The sequence below is a fragment of the Alexandromys fortis genome, unplaced genomic scaffold, assembly GCF_014885135.2.
Source record: "Alexandromys fortis isolate MF-2015 unplaced genomic scaffold, M_Fortis_MF-2015_v1.1 scaffold_61, whole genome shotgun sequence".
Classification (NCBI taxonomy): Eukaryota; Metazoa; Chordata; class Mammalia; order Rodentia; family Cricetidae; genus Alexandromys; species Alexandromys fortis.
In genome coordinates, this window is record NW_026067962.1 from 2,837,707 (window position 1) to 2,865,055 (window position 27,349).

Below are 27,349 nucleotides of genomic sequence, written 5' to 3' on the forward strand. Positions count from 1 at the left end.
AGTGCTCAGGTCAACACGCCACCCTCCCGCTGACATGACGCACAGTGCCCTTTCAGGAACTAAGCTCCGTCGCTCTACATGTTTGAAGATGAAACTGCAGTCAGTCACTGACAACCAAGAAGGACGTGTAGGTGGCCAAGAGAAAGCGTTATTGTTTTATGCCACTAAGATTAGGGGATAATTTGCATGAAGAACAATGTAGCCTGATATGACTCATACACACATAACAAAGATCTGATGAGAGATTACTTAGGAAAGGAAAACTTTATTTTTAGCTGTTCAGAATTTGCGCCTCAGAAATGACTCTGAATGCTAACACGCCTCTTTAAATAGAACGAGTAAAATAGGCCAATTTCAAGTTAGATGAACTCTAAAAGAAACAGAGGACAGTGACTTCACTGAGACGAGAAAGGACACGAGCACGCATTTTCCATGCAGCAGGAGCCCTTCATGGACTGCGTTCTGCTCAGGAGAGCAGGACAAGGCTACTATAATCACACTTTTTTTTTCCTTTTACAGTTTCTTTCTAGAATTCTATCAGCAATTTTCTTTGGTCTGTACTATGATGTCAGAGACTTAATTCTCTCCCTGACAGTCACTTGCCTTTTGGCTACAATGTATCTAACCTGCCAACACAGCAGATCCAAGTTTGGTTTCCAGTACTCACACTGGCTGGCTCATAACCATCTGTAACTTCAGCTTCAGAGTGTCCATCACCTTCTTCTAGTCTTTACAGGCACTGTACTCACATGCACAAAGCCACATCAGAAACACACGCACGCACAAAAACACAGACATACACACAACCATACCACACCAAAGTAAATCTATAAATACAAATTAAAAAGTTCTAATGTCACAGGAAAAAATGTTTCACTCGTGCTATTGTTCATTCAATATTTATTAACTAAGCCAAAAGTAGTATAAATTTACTTCAAAGAGCAAGATATTTCTGAAAAAAACTAGAACAGAAAGTGCAGTACCAATATTAGAAAAAGGTTTGAGAATTTTCTCTTAGAATTTATTTCCAAAGAAGCAAATGGATTTTGTCTGTTGTCTGAGATTCCTGAATTCTAATCAATATATATTTCTATTACATATATTTTTTGTATTCAAATGTGCCATAACTTTACATAGGCTTAAAATAAGCCTTCAAAATATAGTTAATAATATTGTACTAAGAAATTTCTTCTATACAGCCTACTTGAATAGATAAAGTGCTTAAAACCGAAGACTATGTACATTCTAAGCAAGCATCTTAAATTAATTTTGGTATTTACTAACTTAAGTACTCAAGAACTTGGGTCGAAGAATCCAGCAAACTGAAAGTCTGTTTCTCAAGAGAACTGTTATCTTCTACCAATGCAGAGATTTTGGAATGTCTGTATTCCAAGAGTTCATGATCTTTGCTTGATGCCAATAACTCATTATCAGCTACACCAATAGTTGCATCTTCTACCAAAATATTTGCCTGGTATGGTCCAACTGGGATCTCAGGTAATCCAACGTAGTCGTGATCTGCTACTACCGAACCTTGTAAGAGATAAAGACTGTCTGAAAGAGAGAGATCAACATTTAATCTTAGAATTGAAGGCAAACATCATTTTAAAGTTAAGCATTAAGTGAGGAACAAAACTCAAAGTAATAAAAAGTTGTAAATGTTAAAAAAAAAACTATCTCAAAAACCCAAACCAAACCAAACAACAAAAAACCAACCTCCCTTCCCAAACCAAACTTCTTATACATTAAACATACACAAAAGCAAACAAAATTATGTACACACACACACACACAGAGTATTCACATATAAAGAATGTAGGACCATTAAAGATGTTGAAACAAAGCTTCCCATCTCTTTGAGTGGTCCTTGGTGTACATTATCTGTATAGGACAAAGAGCAGGAGCGATACAGGTTGAAACAAAATTATAGAACTATAATTTTGATAATGATATCCTTAATATGCATATACAAAGCATATTTGTCTGAATTAATAAGGGTATTTAGCCAACTGAATTGCTAAACTCTTATATTTCTAATTTCAGATGCCTTCCAATTTGTACAGAATTCACAGTAGTACAATTACATTAATGAGTTATAATATAAAGCTATAAACTAGATGAAGATAAAGTAGCCCAAATCTGACTCATGTGGCAGCAATGTGTTGGAATGCAATCTCCAATGAAGCAGCTAACCTTTTATTTAAGTTGAATCTGATAGCAAAAACCTCAGAAATGTTCAAGATCTACCTAATCTAAGATCTACTTCATTTACACTCAACAGGGAACTTTTCCTTGTCAGTATTTTGTTGTACTATAGGAAAATATTCATTAACTCCCTGAAAAACACGTTTAAAATAAGTTGTTAAACTAATAACAAAACAGCAACCTCCTTCAATATAAAGAATACAATAGAAAAAAAAAGATTCTTCCAGGTCTGATATTCTAATTCATTACAAAAGGAACTCATCTATCATAGCTGGTTAATGTCAGCATTAATTAGAATTAATGCATTCTTTTTCTGGATCGTCTCCCAAACATGAAGATTTTAATGGTTTATAGAACCCTCCAGTCTAAGTGTAGGAAAAGAAGACTAATTGCCCATTTAGATCAGAGATCAGTGGGCATCACACCAGAATTGGTAGTTTGTTTGGGAAAATGAACCCTCTCTAGAAGTTTATACATTTAAAAACTTAAAATTTGTGAACTTTAGTAGCTCTTAGAAATCCACACTATAAACAGGTGGCAGAAATCGGCTTATGTAGGAGTCTCTGTAAAACAGAGATATGATCTAAGAGAGGCAAGAAGGAAATCTGATCTAGCACGACTTAGCCTGGTTCAAAGTTCTAGAGTCTGACACCAGGCAGTTTATTTTAGCCATATTTAAGGCATAGCACATTTTTAGAAAGAAGTTTCCTGATAATTAGTTAACTCAATCCCATGTGCACAACAAAGTTTAAGACATGTTTACATTGAAACTTTTTATAAAGTAGATATGGTTTCTTACATAAGGATGGGTACTGTTGACTCAGAAACAATCAAGATAAGAGTCTAAGGAGAATTGCTGAGGTAATTCAAATAGCCTGCAGAGTCAGGATTGGTCTGGCATGAAGATTAACAAAAGTTACCTAGGCTGTTGTAAAGCACAACTAACGTCGCTTGTAAAAAGTGACATTGCTCATAAAGATGAGTTGTACTGACTGAGAGGCAATGCTCAAAATGTAGCGGGGGAAAGACTGGGATAAACAAACATAATAGTCTGGTGGGTTCGGGTGAAGCCTGGCTACAGATAGCAAAACATCACCAGGTAATAAACTACATCCATTTCCAGAATTCTGGGTGGAAAACAGGTAAACACTTCCTTCCTTTGAAGAGACAAGCAGGAGGGTTTAATTGTCCTGTTTTCCTTTGTACTTACTTATGTGCACAAGGGCCTCATACCCTCTATAGGCTTGGGCTTAGACAGTCATTTAGTTCATTATTGTGCAAAGTATTACACTTTACTAATTCTCATGAAAGAGTATGTGGTGTTTAGACTTAAAAGAAAATTCAGAAGATAAATTATTTGTGGGGGAATGAAAGTACATAGGGGCAAGAGAATGATGAGCTGCGTGCTGGGTGGGAGAACTGATACACAAAAGGAGCAACTTTGGAAGAGCAGCTACAAATCATTCAGCTGATGATGACTGTTTTCACCAAAAGCATCAGGAAGATGAACAAGGGTCAATGAACTTAAAAGGGAGACTATTATTAGAAAATTAACATGGTAGCTTACTTACTGAATTATGCTTAATACAAAAGGTCAGATACTTATTAAGCTCAATTAAAAGGCTAGGTATGATAGAAAGTGTTGTTGAGTTTAAAGTATTCATGAGGAAATCTGTAATTTCAATGTCTATATGTTAGACGGCATCAGCACTGATGACAGACATCATAGCACCTAAGGTATATTAAGCAAGATCATAGCTGATGGCAGATACCACAACACCTTGAAAATTTACGATGCGTTTTTCAGAGATGGTTGATGAAGGAGGTTTTCTGTATTTTTTTTCATATAAATGCGTAGGTTAGTTTATTGTAACCCTAGACAAACAGTTAACCCCACAGTATTCTAGGTTGGCTTATTTTAGAAAACTATGCTCAGTAAATATGTATCCGTGAAGAAAATGTATCTAGATGCAAAGCTCTCAGAAGTTGATTTCTTGAATCTGTGCTCAGGGACTTACGTCTAGGCTTGTTTCAGTTACTTGGCCTTGGTGAAAAAAAAAATCTTACCAACATCTATTATTGAGAGGGAACATTACATACACACACATACACAGAGAGATGTATATATACATATACATATACATGTAAATATCTTTGTATGTACTTATTATGTATGTATGCTATACAAACACATGCATTTTTCCTTTCCACAAATGATGGCTCTTAAAGTATCTTATTATAACAAAACCATGCAGAGTATAGATCATGCTTATAAGAATTACTGTAAAGATGTTCAGGCCAGTTCATATAGTAAAAAAACTCATTCATCCATAAGGACCAAATATGTTTCAATTCTAACTACAGTCTAACTGGACCCAGTTCAAATGTGATTCAAAATAGATTATCAAAAGACAGACTCTTTAGGACCTCCCAAGTATGCAGATCTAATAGTTTCCTTATATTGTTAAATAAAATAAGACACCATTTTTATCTTTTTCTATTTAAAATGTGCTAATAGAAAATTTAAAACTACATGTCACGTGAATTTTGTATCACTGGGCAATACTGACATGGATATACAAGAATCCCGAGGAAAGGATACAGAAAAGAATGTCAACATTCTTACTTTTAAGGCAGGGACAAACACCGTATTAAAGGACTTTTCTACCAAGTTACATTATACAAAATATACTGTATTACACAGTTTTCTTTTCTCATTCTATGGATTCAGTTGTGATTATGATGAAAACACATTTAACAAAGGAAGTAACTTCAACTTTGAAAAGGCTGAATAATGTCTCCAGGATTTTTGGAACTTAAGACATTTTCAAGACGTTTTTACAAACTTTCTCTTATGTGGTTTCAAGGAATAAAAAATTTAACATTAGGAAATAGATATTTAAATTTTCAAGAAGGAACCTACATTTAATGATCACAAAATTTGAATGATTTAGGTGAATTAGGTTTCTCATTGAGTTAGCTTTCTTATTCTTTATATGAGGTGTCAAAATAACTAAATTGTCTGATACTTTTCAAACTTATACCACATTGCACTTCTAATATAGCCTTTCCATGATAAGACAACTGTAATTTGATACTATACTATTATTGGTATAATATCAATAGTAGCTACCAGTAATGAACTGGATGGGCTCTGGGTCTGGAGAGTATGTAGCTATAAGGAAACTATAATACTAATAATGTGGAGATCATGGGTTTAGTGGCATAAAGCATTAGGACACTATGACATTATGGCCCATTGTTTCATTAATGAGACTATTAGCTGTCATCAACACAATAATAGTCTCCCAAAGTGTATACCCATTAATCTCTGTAACCGGTGGATATGTAGCTTTACATGGCATGAAGGAATTTGGTCATGAAATTAAAGCTGCCTCTGATATGATCTTAAAAATAGTGAGATTATTTTAAAATATTTGGGCAGGTTGAAGGACAAAGGCTCTCAAATGGAGAAGAAGAGGGACATAAGTGGGATATGAGGCATCACTGGCTTTGGGAACAGAAGAAAAGGACCAGGATAAGGAAGCAGCTAAAAACAGTGGTGTTGAAATAGGAGCAGCGGGGCTGAGTCCCCAACACCCCAGCCGCTTGGCTAGCTCATGCCCGAAATAACAACACACAAACTGTATTCATTTAAGAACTGCTTGGCCCATGAACACTAGCCCTTACAGGCTAATTCTCGCACCTGGACTAGCCCATTTCTAATCATCTGTGTAAGCACCCCAAGGTGCGCTTAACCGGAAGAGTCTAGCCTCCATCCATCCTGGAGTCTCTGCTCCAGAGAGCAGAGTTGTCTGGTCTGTCCGGGAGCAGAGCAGAGTCTGACCTCACTTCCTCTTCCGCCCAGCATCCTATCCTGTTTATTCCGCCCACCTATCTTTTAACCTATCAGGGCCAGCAGTTTCTTTATTGCTCAGCCAATGAAATCAACAGATTGATATGACACTCCCACATCACAGTGGCTCTCAGCTTGTGGGTTGTGATCCCTTTGGGGCCACAGGGGTTGCATATCAGATACCCTGCTCACCAGATATTTAGATTACAATTCATAACAGCAGAAACACTAGTTATGAAGTAGCAACAACATAATTTTATGGTTGGCATCAGAACAACATAAGGGACTGTATTAAAGGGTGGCCGCATTAGGGAGGTTGAGGCCACAGAGCTAGAACCTAGAAAGGACAAGGAAATCCATTCTCTTCTAGATACTCTAGAAACAGGACTCTGCCAATGACTCAGTAACTGCCCACTAATACCCATGTAGGAATTCTAAAGTACATAAGTTTATGGCAATAATGTTTGAAGCACTAAGTCTGTTGCAAATTGTATTGTCAGCAAAATGAAACTTGCCAGTGAAAAATTATTTTTCATAGATGGGCTTTTTTTTTTAAAAAAAAAAAAGAATGCAACTAAATCTTTGGTGAAGTAGATCCAAATCTATTATCAATCAAGCAAATAAATTAAGAGCCAGACTGTGTAAGATGGGACAGCAGTTTAGCACCAAAATTATCCCTTTAAAATGAGATTACGATTACAAAGGGACACTAGTATATTTTTAAAACATTCTTATCAAAATAAGGAGCTTAAAAGTGTTCAGCATCAAATCAGACAAAACAGCAAACAGGCCTGCTTAAAATAGCAACGGCAAATACTTCTAACCCAGTACTGGATGTGTTAGCTCAGTGTTATATTCCAGATAAGAACGACGGGAACTTGGCAATATAAGTCCACGTGTTTTAGACTGTGACTCTAACACAGCCAAGAAGTCAACAGCAGTACAGAGTAATATGACAGATATAAACAGGCACTTCAACTCCTTTGGGATATTGGGTTTTTAAATTTATGTCAAATAAAAATGTTTGATGGCTAAAGAGACTGTTTTCATTAAATTCACTTTGAGGACTCTTCAGGGTCAGCTGTTGAGGGAAAGGTATTTAGGGAAATGCATGTTGCTGAGGAAAAAGATGAAATACACCAAATTTCCTTTGTATTTCTGCCAATGAAACACCACACACACACACACACACACACACACACACACACACACACACAGGACCAAACACTATTGAAGAACTAGTTCAGAGCATGGTTGGTAGGAAACTTGAAAATAAATCCAAACTTCAAATGTGTGTGTTCACACCAATAGTAACACTACACTTTTCTTATATTACTAGAAAAAAACATTCCAGACAGCTTAAACACACAGTGAGAAGCATATTGCTTTTATGTCGACAGCTGTCTTCTCTGTTTGTTTCTGACCTACTCGGATGGAAATTAGCTGACTTCCCTTCTGAATGTCTCTGATAAGAGAAAACTGAAGAATGCCGCATAAGATCTTGATGCAGCAACATTTTATAAGCAAACTTCGTATGAATGAAGATTATCATGAGAAGGAAATACATTCTGAAGGGGAAGGAGGAATCTTGGTGGGATTAAAGAACTCATACAATCCCTTTCCCCCCACTTAGTGTGTAAAAGGGAGAGTCTATAAACAGCTCTGAAATAAGAAGACACACAGAAAGAATATACTGCCCTCTTACAGGGAGGATGAAATTACCATGTGTTTGGAGTCAGAACAATCTGAGCTAAGCTTCTGACTAGAGCAACTGGTTCCATCACAAGAAAGAAAAGTACCAAGAGCTATTAACAAAGTGCTGGAGTCCAGAAATGGGTAAGAACTACTATACTGAAGAGCCCCATAAGGCCTTCATATCTCAACAAAGGTATTCAAGATATTGCTTATTGCTTGTTATTTACTTGTGTCTAGTAAGTAACTTGTTTTGATATTTAAAAAATAAATTACATCACCATCAGATGTAACTTGCATTCAAATAATATTAATGCATCATTTTCTTCTGTTTATATAATATTTATTCATTGAACAAAATGAGCAATGATATGCATTGCATGAAAATTTTGCAAAGTACTATGCTCTTTACAGAAAATGCATAATTATAAAATAAGAATCAAATAACATCCTCTCATTTATCACCTCAGAGAAGTTCACAGAAGCAAAACAGCAGGAAGAAATAAAATAATCTTGAAATGGTGTGGGAGATTCTTCTATGTGTTGCTATCATTGGGTGAATAAAGAAACTGCCTTGACCTTTTGGTAGGGAAGCATTTACAAAGCTGGAGCAGACAGAACTGAATTCTGGGAGGAAGAAAGAGAGTCAGAGAGAGAGAGAGAGCCGCCAGGTCAGACATGCTGAATCTTTCCCGGTAAGCCACGACCTCGTGGTGATAGACAGATTATTAGAAATGGGTTAAATCAAGACATGAGAGTTAGCCAATAAGAGGCTAGAGCTAATGGGCCAGACAGTAATTTAATTAATACAATTTCTGTGAGATTATTTCGGGTGTAAGCTAGCCAGGCAGGAAGGAACTGTGCTCCTCACAACATTGAAGAAGTAAGGGGACTTAATCTGAAAACCATGTCAAAATATCATTCAAAGCCGGGCGATGGTGGTGTGTGCCTTTAATCCCAGCACTCGGGAGGCAGAGGCAGGCGGATCTCTGTGAGTTCGAGACCAGCCTGGTTCACAGAGCTAGTTCCAGGACAGGCTCCAAAGCCACAGAGAAACCCTGTCTTGAAAAACCAAAAAAAAAAATCATTCAAGGCCTATGAAGGCATGCCTGTTGGCATAGTCTTGGGCATTATAACACTCCCATAATTATAATATTATAATAGAATATAGTAATTATAATTATATTTAATCACATTTATAATTAAATGCATATAATTATGGGAATGCCATAATTCTATGGTCTGATAGCATTCTGAATATTTCCCATCCTACACCCTTACTCATCCCAACCTATGACCTAATTATGAAGACACATTAAAAGGAAATAAAGTTCCCTTATTTATCTCACAATTAGATTCTGGACAATATGTTTGTCTTTGGCAGTAAATAATCATAGCTGCTGTTTTTCCATATAAAAATGAGGCAAAAGTAGCAGAATATTATACAAAACTGTAGATGGAATCTTTCCTTTTTTGAAACAGGTTCAGCATTTTTCACAGCAATTATGAAAAGTTAATAGAAGTCCAAACAAAAATCCTGTTTGTTTTTTTTTATAAACTACTACTACTACTGCTACTACATGCCTGCTTATTTTCTAATAAGAAAGAGAAAGAGTGGATTTGGGTCGGTGGTAAGGTGGGGAGGATCTGGGAGGAGTTGAAGAATGGGAAAAGGCAATCAGAATATATTGTATGAAAAAAATCCATTTTCACCAAAAAAGTTAAAAAAAATGTTAGTAAAAGTACAATCTAATCATATTACTAGGGAAAACTAAAACTCTATCAAATATTATAAAATTTAGAGGAGGAAGCAATTTAACCAAAAAAAAAAAAAAAGATTGAAAGCCCAGTCTCTTTTTGCAGAAAAGATAGCACACTAGAGGAGCTACAAACACTTACCTTGCTCAGCGGACTCTCTCACATAAGGTCTAAGGTGGGACATTTTGATAGGCCTTTTAAGCCTGGTCCCAGTGTTATCTCTCAGGACAGCACATCCACCTTCTGTAATATAGTCTATGACACAAGGACCAACCCATTCAGACTGGAAACGGCCATCTTTCCACCAGTTCTTCCTTTGTCTTAAAACTTCATGACCCACTTTTAAGTGAAAAGGATTTAACTGCTTTGGTTTCTTTTTAACACGCTTGGTTTTGTTTAGTTCATCCAAATTGTTTTTCTCCATCTGTAAATGAAAGACCATCATGACAGGACTTAAGTTTAAGTGCACAGGCTGATAAGACTATGGCAGTGGGGATTTGCTGAGCTGTGAATGAAAGGAAGGACCGAACCCTAATTAGTTCTTTATTGAAGTCAGCATCTCTCTCCTCACACAGATGGAAATCAGGCTGAGTGGCTCTGAGAACTTGCACTAGTAAAAGGACAGAGTGCGAAGCTTCACAGCTGCTTACAAGGATACAGAAACCAAGCCTTCCCAATCTCTCCAAAGCCATAGCTTTCCCGACAGTCTCAGAATTTCATAGCTTACATGCAGACTTCTTAGGGTTGGGAAATATATTCAGTGATAAAAGCCTGATACATACTCATTAGGACCTGAGTTCAGATTCTGTGCACCCACTGGAACACAGTAACACACATCTGTAGCCTCACAGTAACACACCATATCTGTAGCCTCACAGTAACACACCACATCTATAGCCACACAGTAACAGACATCTGTAGCCTTCCAGTAACACACCATATCTGTAGCCACACAGTAACACACATCTGTAGCCTCACAGTAACACACCATATCTGTAGCCTCACAGTAACACACCACATCTGTAGCCACACAGTAACAGACATCTGTAGCCTTCCAGTAACACACCATATCTGTAGCCACACAGTAACACACATCTGTAGCCTCACAGTAACACACCATATCTGTAGCCTCACAGTAACACACATCTGTAGCCTCACAGTAACACACATCTGTAGCCTTAGCAGCTGAGGGAAGGGGCAAGACTGGCACATGTAGGTTCACTCCGGTCAGGCTATGCAGCTGAATTAAGGAGCTCCAGTTTAAGTGAGAGACCTTGACTCAAAAACTAAGGCTGAGAGTGAGGAAGACAGTGGATGTCTATTAGCAGCCTCCATACACATGCTCACACATGTGCACATGCACCTGCACAAACACATCCTAATCTACACAAAGCACATACACACAAAACAATGAACAAGCATATTACTTAACCAAAATAAGCAGAACTTGGAAGATAAAACCTTTTATTTTTTTGCTTAAGGGTATATCATGTTCACATACATGAACATGTCCACATGCTGAGATTTTAAATATAATTCCTCTTTCGTAGGGCTTCACAGAACTTTTCTAGTAGACCGAATTACCTGGCCGGCCGATGGTGTCTTGTTCTCCAGTACTGCATCAGCCTCTCTAACTGCAGCTACGATTCTGGCAAACACGCTTGTATTTTCACCACCCGCTTCATGAGGACACTCCTCCGGCACACAAGGGTTCCGGTTAAACATCTGGAAAAACGGTGTGTTCTTAGTAGGCTCTGAGAGCGTCACATTGAAGGCAAAGGAAAGCGCTGGCAGGTGTTCATCCCAGGTGTTGGGGTGCTCGGCACAGTATTTGGAGAGAAAGGCTTTGACTGTGCTCGGTGTACTCTCAGATGGATGGACACTTCCAGAAGCATGAGAAATTACAATCTGTTTTGTACCGAACAATCTATACAGTTCTGTATTGATCTGAAACATACAAAAAACAAAACTGACTGTTCAATATTCGTATAATTCCTCTGGCTTAAAAAAGGTTTCAAGAAACCCAACTCTTGTCTTTCACTGACCACAGGCATTCAGCTAAAATATGTAAGCATTCTGGGTAGAATTCTCCTGACTGGGTCCTTACTAAGTGCCGATCAACACATTAGGTGTCATTTTTGTTACTACATGTCAGGATGACTTTATAATGTATTATTAACTCCATTTTAAAGGCACGAGCTTAAGCTTTGGGAGTCTAAGCACCTAATGCACAACAGGAAATGGAAGGGCAGAGTTCCAAACGAACTTTGTGGTCAAGTAACTTTCAATTCAGTAGACTGTTTTTAGTTGTTTTTTTTTTTTCCTCTCAAGAAACCACGAGGCCACATGACACAGTCACTAAGCCTCTGCACTCAGTTTCCTCATTTCTAAGTTGAGAAGAAGCCTACCCACAGTTGCCTAGGGTGCTCACAAAGTAATGCTTGTGAGATACTAAAGAGTTCTCAATAAAGTGTACAGAATTTATAGAATTTAATGGCAATTACTATCGCTGTTATGATAATATTTTTTATGGCCAGGACTTCAAAAGGAATTCAGTCTGAGTTTAGCACACTTTAATAGTAAGTCTTTCAAACACAGAACAACTATTTTCCTGCCTTGATGCTCCCCTATTCTCTGTTATTTTCATTTCATTAACCTTCAGCTAATAAACTTCTCTTTGGAAGAATATTTTCTACAAATAACTCTCAGAATTATTAGAAAGATAAACTTTCTATATCTCGCATTTCCCAAGGTCCATAGAAGGTAGCGGTAGTGTGAGCGGTGGCAGGAAAGGATAGAAGTTCAGATGTCTGCACAAACTCAGCCAGCACTAGCTCTTGTCTGCCCGCTGTCCTCCCTGGTTATCTGCAATTCAGCCTCACGACGTGGACTCCGGCAGTCACACTGTCAGCCTTGTGCTGACAGTGACGCTCCAGAGATGGGAAGATGGAAGCTGGGAGACCGAGTCGCCACTGATGAGCACGGCTGTCCTGCCAACCTCAGGCAGCTTACACTTCTACTGGAGTACAGAATAAGCTTCTTTCTATTCCATCTGGTTTTAGGAAACGGAGAGGAATTCTCTGTGGCGCGCACATGACCATGACTCCTCACCCATTCTTATGTGGGAGATGATACTTAAGTCATGTGATCACTCTATCATGAGTCGCTTGGTAAAATTTAGATTTTGTGTTTATAAATTTAATTAACTGCTGAAATGAAGAATGAATGAGGAATCTACTGCTCCATGTTGTTTTCCACTTTGCTTTTTGCTGACTTCACACATCATGTGTGGCTACTGAATAACTCAGTTATTTTCAATCTGTAGCATTAATAAAGCCTTTTAGTTTTTATACCTATTATCATAGTTACCTATATAAATATATAATAAATACATATAAATTTGTTTGTATTTTTAACATAATATAAAGATGTCCTATTATTTCACTTTAGTTAATATCATTTTATTATATTTTTATTTTTGGTTGTTCTTAAGCTTGAAGTAAACAAATAGTATCTGGTTCAGTCATCACATTTTAGTTTGATGATATCAAAAGATAGGCTTACAATTAGTTAGTGGTAATGTAATAAATTAAAATCCTGCTCTCCTAATCTCTAGTTCAACAAATCTAGGAGCATATATTATCTACTTGCATATCTACAGCAGTTTATTTGAATATATTAAATACTCTATAAAGCACAAAGAACTGTGTGTCAGACACTGGGAGTGATACCTGCTCCCAAATGTGAGCACTTTGTCCTACCTGTTCAATGAATTCATCTCTTTGGTCCATTATTATTTTCTGAGGAGGTCCATATAAGAAAAATATATTGATAATAGCTTTAGAAATTTCTGACGCTGACACATCACATAAAGGCAAAATCATAATCCATTTTGTGAACAAATCGGTCACAATTATAGCATACACATGACTTCTGTCACTTGTATGAAAAGGTCCCATCAGATCAACAGTAACTACACTCCATGGGTTTCCCACCGTGAGAAGGTGCTGCTGAGGTCCCACCAGAACAGTATTTTTTGCTACTTGGCAATGCTGACAAGCATATACCTACAGAGACATGACAAGGAAAACACATATAATTGTTAAAATATTCATGGTAATAGAAATCAGTTTTATAAAGCGAAATCTTAAGCAGCCAACAGGTACTTTGTACTTTACAGGAAGTTTACTGGCATGAGATAGCCCATTGAATAAAGCCTTTTATTTAGTACAACAAGCAAGTACCGGTCACTACATCTGTGTGGCTAGCTAAGTCCAAACATCAGCACCACAGGGTCTCCTCACTGCTACTCTGATGAAACGACAATCTCAATGGGGTCTTATTCAAATGGACCATAATCCTGATTCAAATTCAAATAAATATTAAACCAACAGATTTCAGAATAAGTTTTTGATAATTTTGTTTTTAATTAATGCAAAAAGCTTCTACAGCTAGCTGTGGTAGCACATTATGTAATCCTTTGACTTAGGATGCTGAATCCAGAGGGTAGCCATAGTCGAAGAGTCTGGGCAACATAGTAAATTCAAATACTGAAGAAAAAAAAAAGGAAAGAAAAGAAAGGAAGAAAAAAGAAAGAACATAAAAAAAATTTCTTAATGGGTTACCATGAAGTATTTCATTTTCTATAATTTTAAGCCAGCATGAATGGCTATGCAATAATGTATTCATTCAAATGACATTTCTTCCTACAGTTTCTATTCTAAAGTTTATTCATCCATCTATTTCAGTAATACTTGCTGAACTGTAATTTTAGTCAAATAATATCTAAAGATGCCAGAAACTTCTCTATATCCTGGTGAAAATCCAGGTCTCATGAAGCTTTTATTTAAATCAGCAGTTCTCAACCTGTGAGTTCTGATCTCTTGGGGTAACGTGTCAAATATCCTGCATATCAGATATTTAAATTATGATTCATAACAGCAGCAAAATTACAGGTATGAAGAAGCAATGAAATAATTTTATGGTTGGTGGTCACCGTAACAGGAGGAACTGTATTAAAGGGTCGTAGTATTAGGAGGGTTGAGAACCACTGATAAAAGGATTAAGAAGAGATCAATTGATTCATTTATAGATGATGTTATTTTTAAAACATTTCCAGAATTTCACTTTGGAAATTATTTTCAAACCAAGTTCTAAAAAAAAATTAAAAACAAAAATAAAAATACAAACCTTCATCATTATGACCAAACTAATTCTTTTTCAAGGTGATAGAAACAGTGACAGTATTTGTATTCTACATAAGAGCGCTCCTGAAAATGGGAGTGGGCTAGTGAGCTGGGAAAGGGCTCATCACAATCATTCTTGGTGATCACTCTCACTTTCCAACTTAAATGCATTCACCAGTTATAAACAGCCTTATTTTTTAAAATGAAATATTTTTATATTTATTTCACTGAATGCTGTGAAAGGACTCATGGAACACTTATAATTTGAGTATAGGTTACTGCCATTTATATTGGACATTTTTCTATATTTGGAATGGCACAAAAGTGGAGAATCCATTCTGGGACTGATTTATTATGAACATACTTATTTTGACCATATAGCATATAAAGTCACTCATGATGGCATTAAGAATATAATAGTTGGGGGTTGGAGAAATGGCTCAGAGGTTAAGAGCACAGGCTGATCTTCCAGAGGTCCTAGGTTCAATTCTCAGCACCCACTTGGTGGTTCACAACCATCTGTAATGAGATCTGGTGCTCTCTTCTGGTGTGCAAGCATATATGCAGTCAAAACACTGTATATATAATAAATATATAAATCTTTCTTTTTAAAAAAAGGATATAATGGTTAGCAAAAGAATTTCAACCTCAATTGAATTCTGCCCGCAAAATGGAGATCAATGCTCCAATTCTCAATAATTTCCTATCAAAATATTGAATTCTTTTAGTTTATACTCTACTGATTTAAAATAATTATAAAGAGAAATAAATTTACCTTTGATTTAAATGTTTTCTTAGTTCAAAAATAACATAGAAAGTACTTACACCATAGGTGATATGTACATTATATTTAAAGCAATAGTGAAAATTATATTTATTAGACAGACAATAAAATATTTCTGAAGACACAAGCCATACCCACTGTTTGACGTCATTGGTCACAGAAGTCCAGTAGTAACTCGACTCCACCAGAGTTAGAGTTCTGGATATTCCATGATGAACACCAGTGCCGTTTTCATGGCATTCTCTTAGGACTTTCTTTTTTTCCTCATCTGAAACAACTACCAGACGATTTTGTTTTCTGTCTTTTCCAACATAAAACAGCTTTTTGTCTGAAATGAATGACATAAAAAATATGTGTAATTTCAAAGCTACATAATATTTAGGCTATTATAGGCTTAACTTAAAACCATGAAGACGTTTAGCTTTATTTTTACAAAACCTTTCTTTGAAACAGAATATTTACTTTCAATGCTATTGTCATGCATTCTGAAGACCAAAAGGCCCCTTAGGTGCTATACTTCTGTAGGAACCAATAGAAATAGAGTAAGCATATCACTAAAGCATGTGATAACTATGAGAATATGAAATGGCCTTGTCTATTGGAGTACTCAAACTAGGGAGAAACTTGTGACAAATTCGGGAGTAACTGACAGTGGCTTAGGTTATAAAGTGAATTCTGTATAGATGAGAAGCTTTGTGATACAAAATGTTCTGAAAAACTCATTATAGCTGTTCTCGGTAAGCACCCCTTCCATCCCTTGTTCTGAGTTGAGTAGAGGGAGGGACAGCATAGTAAGAGGAACACGCTTCTCAGCTCTCCTTCCCTTCGAGAATATCTAAGCTAAGGAACAAGTAGGGAACAGCAGCATCATTATTTATCTCCCCAGTTCATATGGGGTAGCTATGCAGACTCCAGAATACATCATTAAGATCCTAGGGTGATTAATAGACACAGAACTTAAATTAGAAGTTAGGCATCTGGAAAGCTGAAACCCTATCTTACTCATTAGTATATCCCTGAGCCTAGAATAAGATTAGTATACCAGAGAAATTCAACAAACATTTTAAATATGAATGATTAAATGAATGAATGGATGAATGAATGAATGAATGAATGCACCTCCACTTTAGTGTAAGAGGTCTGTCTATTGCTAAGAATAGGAGTTACTGGCAGGAAGGAGACATGAACAGATGTTGATTTATAACTTTAGAATTTACGACCTTATATTCTGACCTGATTTGGAAGAAGCCTAATGCTCTATCTCTAGGCAGAACTGCCATTAATATCGCCAATACTCATTTGGTTATGTTGACTGTGCCTTCTAATTACCTCATGCTCAGTTTGCTTTCTCCACTGAAGGAGGCAGAAAGGAGGGAAAGCTATCATAAGCTCTCATAATTGCCCTGCTGCTTCTCAAATATTTAATGTACTGATGGAGTGTCAAGGCAAGAAAACAAACGCAATTCTGAGAAATAATTAATGACACAGTGTGGAGGGAAGGGCAGGTATGAGGGTAAACTCAGCTATGAATACAGTTAGATTCTTCCTTTCTTTTACTTAAACAAGCAAGCGAGTTCATTCTGTTAGCATTTTCATACTTGATGGAGGAAGGTCATTGGTTCATAAAGAAACTGCCTTGGCCCATATGATAGGCCAATCCTTAGGTGGGTGGAGTAAACAGAACAGAATGCTGGGACGAAGAGGAAGTGAGGCAGACGCCAGACGCCATGCTTTGCTCTCCAGGGCAGTCTCGATGGAGCTCCAACCCAGGATGGACGTAGGCTAGAATCTTCCTTGTAAGTGCACTGTGGTGCTACACACATTAATAGAAATGGGCCGGACAGTGTTTAAATGAATACAGTTTGTGTGTTGTTATTTTGGGGCATAAGCTAGCCAGGAGCTGGGTGGCAGGAAGTGGCCCACAGCTCCCACTATACATACTAAGCATCAACTAACTTCCTCAATGCCACGGCATCAGGCATCAGTGCATGAAGGTCAATCAAGAAAAGATCATTAGGTGGCAACAGCAAGAGAAAGTAATTTTGTGATTTTCATGGATAATTCTTTTGATCTACAATTTAATAAGTCATTTTCTTTTCTTTTTATATTTGCTTTTTTTTTTGCTTTTATTTTAAACTATGTGTACATGTGTGTGACTATGTGTGGGTATGTGCACTTGAATGCTAGGACATGCCAAACTAGAGGCCCAGACTCCCTGGGAGCTGGAGTTAGAGATGGCTGTGAGCGGCCCAACACAGGCCCTGGAAACCGAACTTGACCACTATGTGCTTTTAGCTCCTGAGCGATCTCTCCAGCCCCTGAATAGGTCTTTTTCGCACTTACCAGCCTTCAGTTAGCTTTACTGTGATTTTATGTTACTTTTGAGCATAACCTTCTAAAAATTTAGCAGATAACTGCTTAGCAATAACTAAATACTAGAGAATTTCCCAGGATCCTACACACACACACGGGAAGTCATCTGTAATTTAAGACTTAGACACTAATTTCACCTTTGAAGACAAATTTCTTCGCTGCTCGTCTTATACCACTTCTCTCACTTGACAGTGTAGTCGGATGGTATTCGCCTGTGCGCTTATAATAGGCAATCTGCTTAAGATGAAGGTCACCATTCTTCCCACTACGGACCATCGTGAACCTAGGTAAGATTATTTCAAGGCATTACTTAAATGACAGGCTGATTCCACTGCTATTTCAGTTCAGGCTTCTGTCACATTTCTGCTGATGCATGAATTGAGCATTCCCAGAATATTAATCTGCGAGGGAGATAATTGCAGTACAGAAAGGGGGCAGAGTGATGCCTACAAACTAAAACATCTGGATGCCACTTTTGAGATTCATCAAGACAAATTATCTTGTCTTCTTTCATGAGATGTAAGAAATGCTGAACACTTGGAATACGAGGGAGAAGGAGGAAATGAGTCCGTACACTTCAGAAGTTCGACTGGAGACTCTTGTTGGCATCCAAAGAAAGGTTATTCACAAAGGTTGGCTTTGATATGTCATATTTAAGGAGAGAAACACAATCTCACATTACTTTTAAATGCATTCACATTCAAGATTATTGCAAAGTAAAAACAAAACTCTACTGAAATCACATTTAACATCTTTTATAAATGCTAAAATTAAACGATAGCCATTTAGCAACCAGATTCCATATGCTCTGAACCATATATAAACCTAGATTTCCTTTAATGAAAGTGCCCCTTTCCATTGTGAACTTCCATTGATATGGAACCTTTTTAAAATAAAAGAATTTTTTCCCCACATTTTCATTGGCAAGAATAACACTATGGCAGTTATGTAGGTGCCTATCAAATCAACCATCCAAACTAATTTTTGGTCTTTCTTTCCTGGCTGCCAGTCCTACGAGACTGACCTTGTGCGGACATTTTAGCTGTTTTCCAATAGGAATTGCTCACCATAAGCAATGATAAGGGGAACCAGAAAGCAGAAGAGGTCAGGGTATTTAGCTGACCTCTGTACAGAGTCCTGCTGAAAGCCTCTTACCCCTATCCTTTCTCTCACTGCAAGTAGACCTCCTTTCTCTCTGAAACTTGAGTCACAGAGCAGTCATTTTCCTCAGCGCTGCTAATTCTCAGGTTTCTTTCTCTCCACACCTCTTAAACGGTTCCTTCAAAAGTCTCAAGAATGTATTTTCTGCTTCTTACTGGAACTCCAATACAATTTCAAAATTCTGAAGACAATATGGATGTTTGCCACTCATTAAAACAATCTAGGGATTGTCATGACAGATCAACTTGACACACCAGGGAAGAGGGAGCCTCAACTGAGAAACTGCCTCCACCAGGTTGGAGGCCATTATACTATAAAGACTCCATAATGATAAGATAGTCCCATCAGAACCTACAAGTAGGTTAATTCAGCTATAAAAGTATTATCATCAAACAAAGATTTGAACTCACCTTTTTGAAGACAGGGTTTTGAAGAAGCTCAGGATTGTCTTAGGACCTATCACGCTTCTCCCTTGGAGCCCTAAATCTTAAAAACAGAGGCACACATTGCCGTACCTTGCACGAGCCCACTTTGAACTGGAGATACTAGTCATTTTACAGGAGATGACTATCATTCAAACAAATGACGAATGTAGCTATCACATTTTCTAAAGCATCTCTAAAAGAATGAACCACGACAGGGCCCATAGTCAGTGATACAGTGCTTGAAAGAACGTATAAGGCCCTGGGTTTTAAACCCGAGTCCTACACATATGCACAGTGTACCCATACACAGACAGACAGATAGACAGACACACTACCAAGTACAAGTGTCTAGCACATGCCAGACACAAAATTGGAGATACAATAATGTTAACCCTCATGAAGTTTACACTATAGTGGGGCTGGAGATTATTTTGAAAGCTAAACTAAAGCTGCATTATTCATAGTGGCTGGAAAATACTAACTGGAAAGGATCCAAGTGCCCAATGACAGATATATAATCTAAATATGGCATATACACATAACAAACTATTATTCTGCCTTAAAAATGAAAGTAGATTCTAACACATGCGAAAATAAGGATGAATCTTGTGGACAGCATGCCAAATGAAATTTGAAAAAATGACACATATTGTCAAATGAACAGAAACAGACATTAGAATGGTGGTTCCCAGAACTGAGGTTATGGGTGGCTGGTAGATACATTCAGTTTCACACTCCCTTCTCTAACTTAGAAACATGCTTGGCAGTGGCAGTAATAGCCTGAAGCCAGGACACTAGAGCTTTCCCCTGGGGTCCTGATATAAGGAGGAACATAGTTCCTTCTCTAAAACCTGGAATATGCTTGGGGCCGGGGATAGCTGCAGCTTCAGATCCTGAGAACCCAACTTCCGACTGTATGGAACCATGGTGAACAGTGCCAAGGCCTCTGTGTGCTCGTTCTGTGACTGTCTTGAGATACTCGGTGTTCCCTTTGTGCAACATTGCTTGATTAGCCTCCTGCTGACTTCGTCCCATTGGGTGATAGCTTTCCACTGACACTGTCCCATTTCTCCCCTAAACCTGTATATAAAATGCTGTGCTTTGTAAACTTGCTTGGCACAAGCCAAGCAGCTTATGCAAGATCCTGTGACCCTGGCTTCCTTATCTTCTCCTCCTCTGGTCCTCCCACTTAAGACCCTTTCACTGAAGAACAATCTGTTAGTCCAGGTCAATATGATGGTTACTTTATTATAATTTAAAAAATCACTTTTAAAAACTATGTTTTAAATAGTTACAAAGTAGTAGGCTTCCTTTATGTATTTTTCATTCCTACTTAGTTTCTTTTGACCCTATCTCTCATCTACCTCTCTCCCAACTCTCCCTAGTCCTCTTAAGCCTTTCCACCCTGATTAGTCTCTTTCCACTTTATATCACATGCATTTACCATCGCTTAGAACCACCTTCTCCCCCTCTCAGGGACTCCTTTCTGCTTTCCTGCCCCCTACATGTAATCATTCCCAAATTAACACACCTAGCTCCTAAAATTAGAAGCTAACAAGAAAAGGCTCAAACATAGGAAAACACATATTTGTCAACCTGAAGTAACTTACTTAAGACAGTATTTTCAATAAATTCCTTTCATTTGTTTTTGAAAATTTCTCTTATGGCTGAACAAAATTCTATGGTATGTATGTGTGGTGGTCTGAAGGAAAAGAGACCCTCAAAGGAGTGGCACTAATAGTAGGTGTGGCTTATTTGGAGTTGGTATGATCTTGTGGGAGGAAGTGTGTCACTGTGGTGGTGGGCTTTGAGGTCTCAGAGAGGCTCAAGCCATGCCCAGTGTGTCAGACCAGACCACTTCCTTTTGCCTGCGAGTCAATATGTAAGAACTATCAGACCCTTCTGTACTATCACATCTGCATGCACGAGGCCATGTCCCACCATCACGATAATGGGCTAAACCTCTGAAACTGTTGGGAGCTGTGAACCCCCAGATCCTAAATTTCTTGTAAAAAAACAATTATTTTCCCCCGATCTGAGTGCCTACAGCTGCTCTGAGCACGAGACCCTCAGGCGTTCCTGATGGCAGGGAATGGTTTCTGGTGCGTTTGGCTGGGGCATGGCTATCCCTATATAAGCTGCCCCTGGATACAATAAAGGGGGCATTCTTGTTTCAAGGATTTTAGCTCAAGGATGACCTGTGTTTCTGGCTCTGTGTGTCTTTGTGTGTTTCAATCTCCAGCACCTTGCCCGATTAATGAACGGTATGGCGGTGCATAGAGCACAGACGGGCATGGTGCTCCGCATGAAGCTGTAAGCTCTCCACCACAATGAAATGTTTTTTGTAAGAGCTGCCATGACCACGGTGTCTCTTCACAGCAATAGAAAACCTACAGATACATTACCCACACTCTTTGATGGACATTTGTATTGATTCACTTTCCTTATTATTGTGAATAGAAGAACAGCAAGCATAGATATGCAAATACCTCTGTGAAAAGATACAGAGACCCTTGGTATATGCCCAGAAATTACACAGCTAGGTCATACAGGAGTTCTGTCTTTAGTTTTGTGAGAAGCCCCCAAGCTTATTTCCATTGTGGCTGGACCAGTTTACACCCCCACCAAAACTGAGTAGTAGTTCCCTTTTCTCACATCCTTGGCCTGCTTTTTTTTATCACTGAATTTCTTGATGCTGGCCACTCTTACTGGGTAGAGGTGGAATTTCAAAGTTGTTTTAACTTGCACTTATCTGGTGGGTAAAGACGTGAGACAATTTTTTAAAAAATGGCTTTATTTTTATTTCTCTTTGGAGAGTTTTCTCTCCAAATCCTTAAACCATTTATAAACCTGGATTATTTATTATTTATGATTTTGATTTCTTTGCATCTCTAGCAGATATGTACTTCTTTGGAATGATGACCCCACATTGTGCAGGCTGTCTCTTCACCCAACAGCTCCCTTTGCTGTGAAGTGGCTATACTGGTTACTTTTGTCACTGTTGGTACAAAAACCATGGATAGGGCATCTCAGGAAGTACTGGTTTATTCTGGTTCACAGTTGAAAAGCACGAGATCATGACAAGGAAGTCAGTCAGCGGAAGTGAGGCAGCAGGGCACACTGCATTCTCCTAGCAAGCAGAATACTATGAAGGTTAGGACTGAGATGCCATCATACTAGGTCTTCCCAACTCAACTAATTCCATCTAGTTAATTCCTCACAGGCATTGAGATGTTTGCTTCCCAGGTCATTCTAGACAAAGCCTGTCAAGTTGACAATACCAACTATTCCAGTGTCATTTTTGATTGCTGGCCTTATTTCCTGAGTAACTGGAGTCCTACACAGGAAGTCCTCACATACACCTATATCCTGATACATTTTCACTACCTTTTCATCTGGCAGTTTGAGTTTAAGGTCTGATGTTGAAGTCTTTGAGACACTTGGAGTTGATTTTAAGTAAGGTGAGAGATAGGATCTAGGCTTCGTTTTTCCATGGGAAGCTTTCCAGTTTTCCAAGTGGTTTGCTAAGGAGGCTGTCTACATTACAACAAGAATTTTTGGCATCTCTGTCAAAAATCTCTTGGCTGTAGCTGCGTTGGTTCAAATCTGGAACTTTAATTTTGTGCTGGTATCATGCTGTTTTTATCACTATGGTTCTGTAATGTAACAGAAATCAGGCACGGGGACACCTTCCACCCTTCTTTACTTTTGCTATATGATGATACCATCTACCATTCTTTATTTTTGCTCAGGATTGGTTTGGCTACTCTGAGGGCTTTTGTGTTTCCAAGTGAGTTTTGACTTTTTACAAGTATTTCTGTGAAGAATGGCATTGGATTGCATTGCTTCTGGTAGAACAATCATTTCATAACACAGATTCTTGTAATCCAAGAGCATAGCATAGCATAACATGGGATTCTTCTTTTATTTTTTTTGATTTTTTTTATGCAGGGTCTCACTGTGTAATTCTACCTGATCTAGAAATGTATATCAGGCTAGCCTTCATCACACAGAAATCTTCCTGCCTCTGCCTCCCAAGCATTGGGATTAAAGGCACAAACACAGCAGGCTATATTTTAAGGTTTGGGTTACAAAGTCCTTTCACCTCATTGGTGAAGTTTATTAAAAGGTTGTATTGTTAAGCTTTAGACAACTGTGAATGGGAACATTTCCCTGCTTGCTTCCTCAGTGTGCTTGTTTATCATATATAGGAGGGCTACAGATTCTTGTATGTTAACTTTTTATCCTGTCACTTGCTCAAAGCGTCTTAACCAACCTATGAGTTTTCTGATGGGAGTCATTATGGTCTTTTATGTATAAAATCATTATATTTGTGAATAAGGATACTTTGGCCTCTTCCTTTCCTATTTGTATCCCTTTTATTTCTTTTACTTATCTTACAGCTCAAGAAAATAAATAAGCACGTAAATAAATAGGAGATTTGGCTTTCATGAAAGGCATAATCCAAAACGGTTAGTTCTAACACCAAGGCTACTACAGGCCATTGGAAACAGAGGAAAGATATAGTAGTAGATTATTTGTGTTTTAATAAATAAAGCTTACTGAAGATCAGAGTGCAAAGCAGCCACAATAGTCAGCCATACAGGCAAGGCAGTGGTGGCACATATCTTTAATCCCAGCAGCCACACTAGTTAGACGTACAGGCCAGGCAGTGGTGGCACACACCTTTAATCCCAGCAGATACACTAGTCAGCCATAGTGGCTGGGCAGTGATGGTGCACACCTTCAATCCCAGCACTAGAGAGGCATACAAAACAGGCGGAGACAGGTTTCACTCTCAACCTCAGTCTGAGGATTCCTGGAGGCAGGATCTCCCACTTCTGTCTGAGGTAGAGGTAAGAACCCTTGGCTGACCGCTTTGCTTTTCTCATCTTCAGCTTGAACCCCAATATCTGTCTCTGGGTTTTTATTATTCATGCTACAGAAAGAAAACTTGCATGACTGAAGGCCTAATAGTCTTTAGAAGATGGGACAACATTTAACACAAATAAAGAACACAAGAGTCAAATGAGATAACTCCATCAACACTACAATTCCCTTCCCATTGATCTACAGAGTCAATGCAATCCCAGTGTGAGGAGAACTGGCACATTAACATAGTTACCTAGTTTTTTTTCTTTGTTAGGAAGGGAGGGACTTACAAGTTTTTTTTTTTTTTTTAATTCTAGACAGAGACTTCTTTAGACATTTCAGAAAGAAACAATTTATTTCCATTTTACCCTCTCTTTTATAAAACCCAGTAAGTTAATTCTAAATTGATATGTAAAATCAACGGGCTCAGAAGAGGTGAAATGACTGTGAAAAATGACAGATATAAGAATTTTTACAGTGGATGACTTGAAGACTGTGGTGCTGGTAAAATGATAACTGTCAGTCCATCAGCCAGAACAGTATCTAGAAACAGACACTCGGATATGGCAAAACAATTTTTAACCACGGTCCCAAAGAAATGAGAGTTTTCAAGAAATGCTGGCCCAATTAAACATCCATATAAAAAACCCCAGGAACTTATATCTCACAGGACATGTAAAAATTAGCTCACAAATGGCCATAGACCCATACTTAAGGGCTAAAATGACAGCATTTCCAGAAAAGAAAAACAAAATAAAATAAAATGTTGGTGAGCTTGCTAGACTAAGGAGTAAATATAAAGTGTCACTTTTGAAGGAAAAGATTTAAACCTTTTTAAAGACACTGCTAAGAAACGCAGCTGAAGGAGAATATTTGCAGTACCGATCTCTGACAAAGGACTGATGAAGAACTCAAAGCCTAACGAGAAAGCAAACAGCCTAACGTTAAACATGGGCATGAAGTTTGAACTGAACATCTACAAAAGGGTATCATTAATGAACACATGAGAAATACTCAACATCATTAGATAAAGGACAATGTCCAGGACAGCCACACAAGGACATGAGTATACAAACCCAGGCATCAAAACCCAGAGACCTGAGCACTGTTGGTGAGAATATATAAAGACACAAGTAGTGGGTGTTTGGAAGGCATCAACTGGGAGTAAGAATTTCAGGTGTGTGACATTTACCTAGGTCTTAGTGACCATGTTGGGGGGGGGGGGGTGAGACCATAATAATTGTCTCTCCTTTTCCAAAACCAAAATGATCAATGAAATAATGGATTTCAAAGTCTTTTGTAAATGGTAAAATGATATAGACATTGTTATAAGTTTTCAATCAAGTTGCTTAAAGCAATTGAACCTTCTTTGTCAAAATCGTTCAAGAAATTTAAAAACCTTTTATTAATGTATTTAATATTTTAGAGGAATATCTATGTTCTACTGTTAATAGTAAAATTCAATAGACCTGGCAAGAGTATTACTTGCTTTTTTTTATTTTTTATTTTTGGCTATCTGTAGCCAGCGTTGTCCTGGATCTGGATCCTGGAATTCAGTAGGTAGATGGGGCTGGCTTCAAAGTCATGGTGATTCTCCTGCCTGAGCCTCCCAGTGTATATACTTTATCATGACTTCCATTACTATTTAATGTAGTCCATCAACTACTGGTTCTTAAGACGGAGACAGATGTAAAGGAGAAACAGTAACTGTGTAAAATGGAAAGAAAATCATACATATAAAGAATATTTTACAACTTTAAAAAATATTCTTATATTTTCAAGAACTCAGACGTTAGAAAAGGTATTGAAGATGGCTCATCACAACTTCACTGTTGCAAGATCATCAGAATACTTGGTTAAATTTTTTCACACCATGCTTCGTGTACATTACATAAAACAAGTATTTTTACTGATCCTTATTGCTTAACTTCTTCAATAATTTTATCGTGTGTATCTAATAAAATTAAAGCGATTAAATATCCCTTTAAATTTGTTCCCTCATATCATTTCCTACTAACCACGAAGCTACCGTTAAAATCAGTGGAAGGTTAAGTTTGTGTTCCAACTTAAAAACACAAAGCGTGTAATGTTTTAATAAACACAGTAATTCGGGATGAGAATTCTGACATATGAATTACTCTAGTTTAATCTCTGAAAACTGAACCAGCACAATTGATGCATTAACTGGGACGCGGCGGAGAGAAGACCGGGGAGGCAATTCTCCAACACACTCTGTGATCTGTCTCACTTAAGAGTACACAATTAACAAGAAATCCCTTTATTTCCAACATCTGCCGCCCAGGACAAACTCATGTCTATTTTGAAAATTCTCAACCGAGGTTCGAAAAATCCACGAAAGAATTCAATGAGATTTAAAAGGGTACGTTTCCTTTAAAACTGCGTGTTAAGACTCCCCCTTGAGCTTATTTCTTCACTTTGGTGTAGGTTTTCACCACGATTCAGGGTGAGACTTCTCCAGCGTTAGCCAAGCCGCCGAGTGCAGTTTCGAATGCAGTCAAGCATTCGCAGCCGCCAGCGAGGGAGCGTTCCGCAAGCATTTGACAGCTTGTTAACTGGCTCCCGAGGGCAAGGTCCAGCTAATCCTTGCATAAGCAGGAAAATGACCGTTGACAACTCAATCACACAGTCGCCAACTGCCTGAGACCAACAAGTCCTCGCCTCTTTGCAGACAGCTTCCGCTCGGCTAGCAAAACTCAAGGCCCTCCCGCCCCAACGGCGCCTGCGCGAAACCTCCACCTCGTCAAACCCTTCCTTAGAGCAGAAGAAGGGGTCCGTTTTAAAGTTATTATCAGCTTACGTCTCACTTTAAAAAAAAAGGGGGGGGGAGGGGGAAAGTATAACAGAACACACTAGAATGACCACTCACCGAAGTGGTCCTAAATGCAAACAGCAGGTTTTAACTTTCCTCCCGCGACTTATCTGGTGCTGCCGGAAACGGAACTACCGGGCTCGGAGTTTGGCGGGGGATGGTGGCGGTGGTGGAACAGGAAAGCTCAGGCGGAGCGTTGGTCCGGCG

General features: G+C 38.2%; 1 protein-coding gene across 2 annotated transcripts; it reads right to left on the minus strand.

The window, feature by feature from the left end:
• On the minus strand, nucleotides 1-27,330 carry Gin1 (gypsy retrotransposon integrase 1). 2 transcript variants are annotated; one of them, XM_050153465.1, is made up of 7 exons: nucleotides 19,426-19,505; nucleotides 17,992-18,137; nucleotides 15,616-15,809; nucleotides 13,273-13,578; nucleotides 11,096-11,458; nucleotides 9,653-9,935; nucleotides 1-1,554 (listed from the first exon to the last, which is right to left on the minus strand). In XM_050153465.1, the coding sequence occupies exons 2-7, from the start codon at nucleotides 18,128-18,130 to the stop codon at nucleotides 1,280-1,282; spliced, it is 1,560 nt and encodes a 519-aa protein (XP_050009422.1). In that variant the 5' UTR covers nucleotides 18,131-18,137; nucleotides 19,426-19,505; the 3' UTR covers nucleotides 1-1,279. The 2 variants fall into 2 exon arrangements, with proteins under 2 accessions (XP_050009422.1, XP_050009421.1); XM_050153464.1 differs by lacking the exon at nucleotides 19,426-19,505 and adding an exon at nucleotides 27,200-27,330 and having other exon boundaries at nucleotides 2-1,554.
• Between the last annotated feature and the right edge of the window lie 19 nt (nucleotides 27,331-27,349).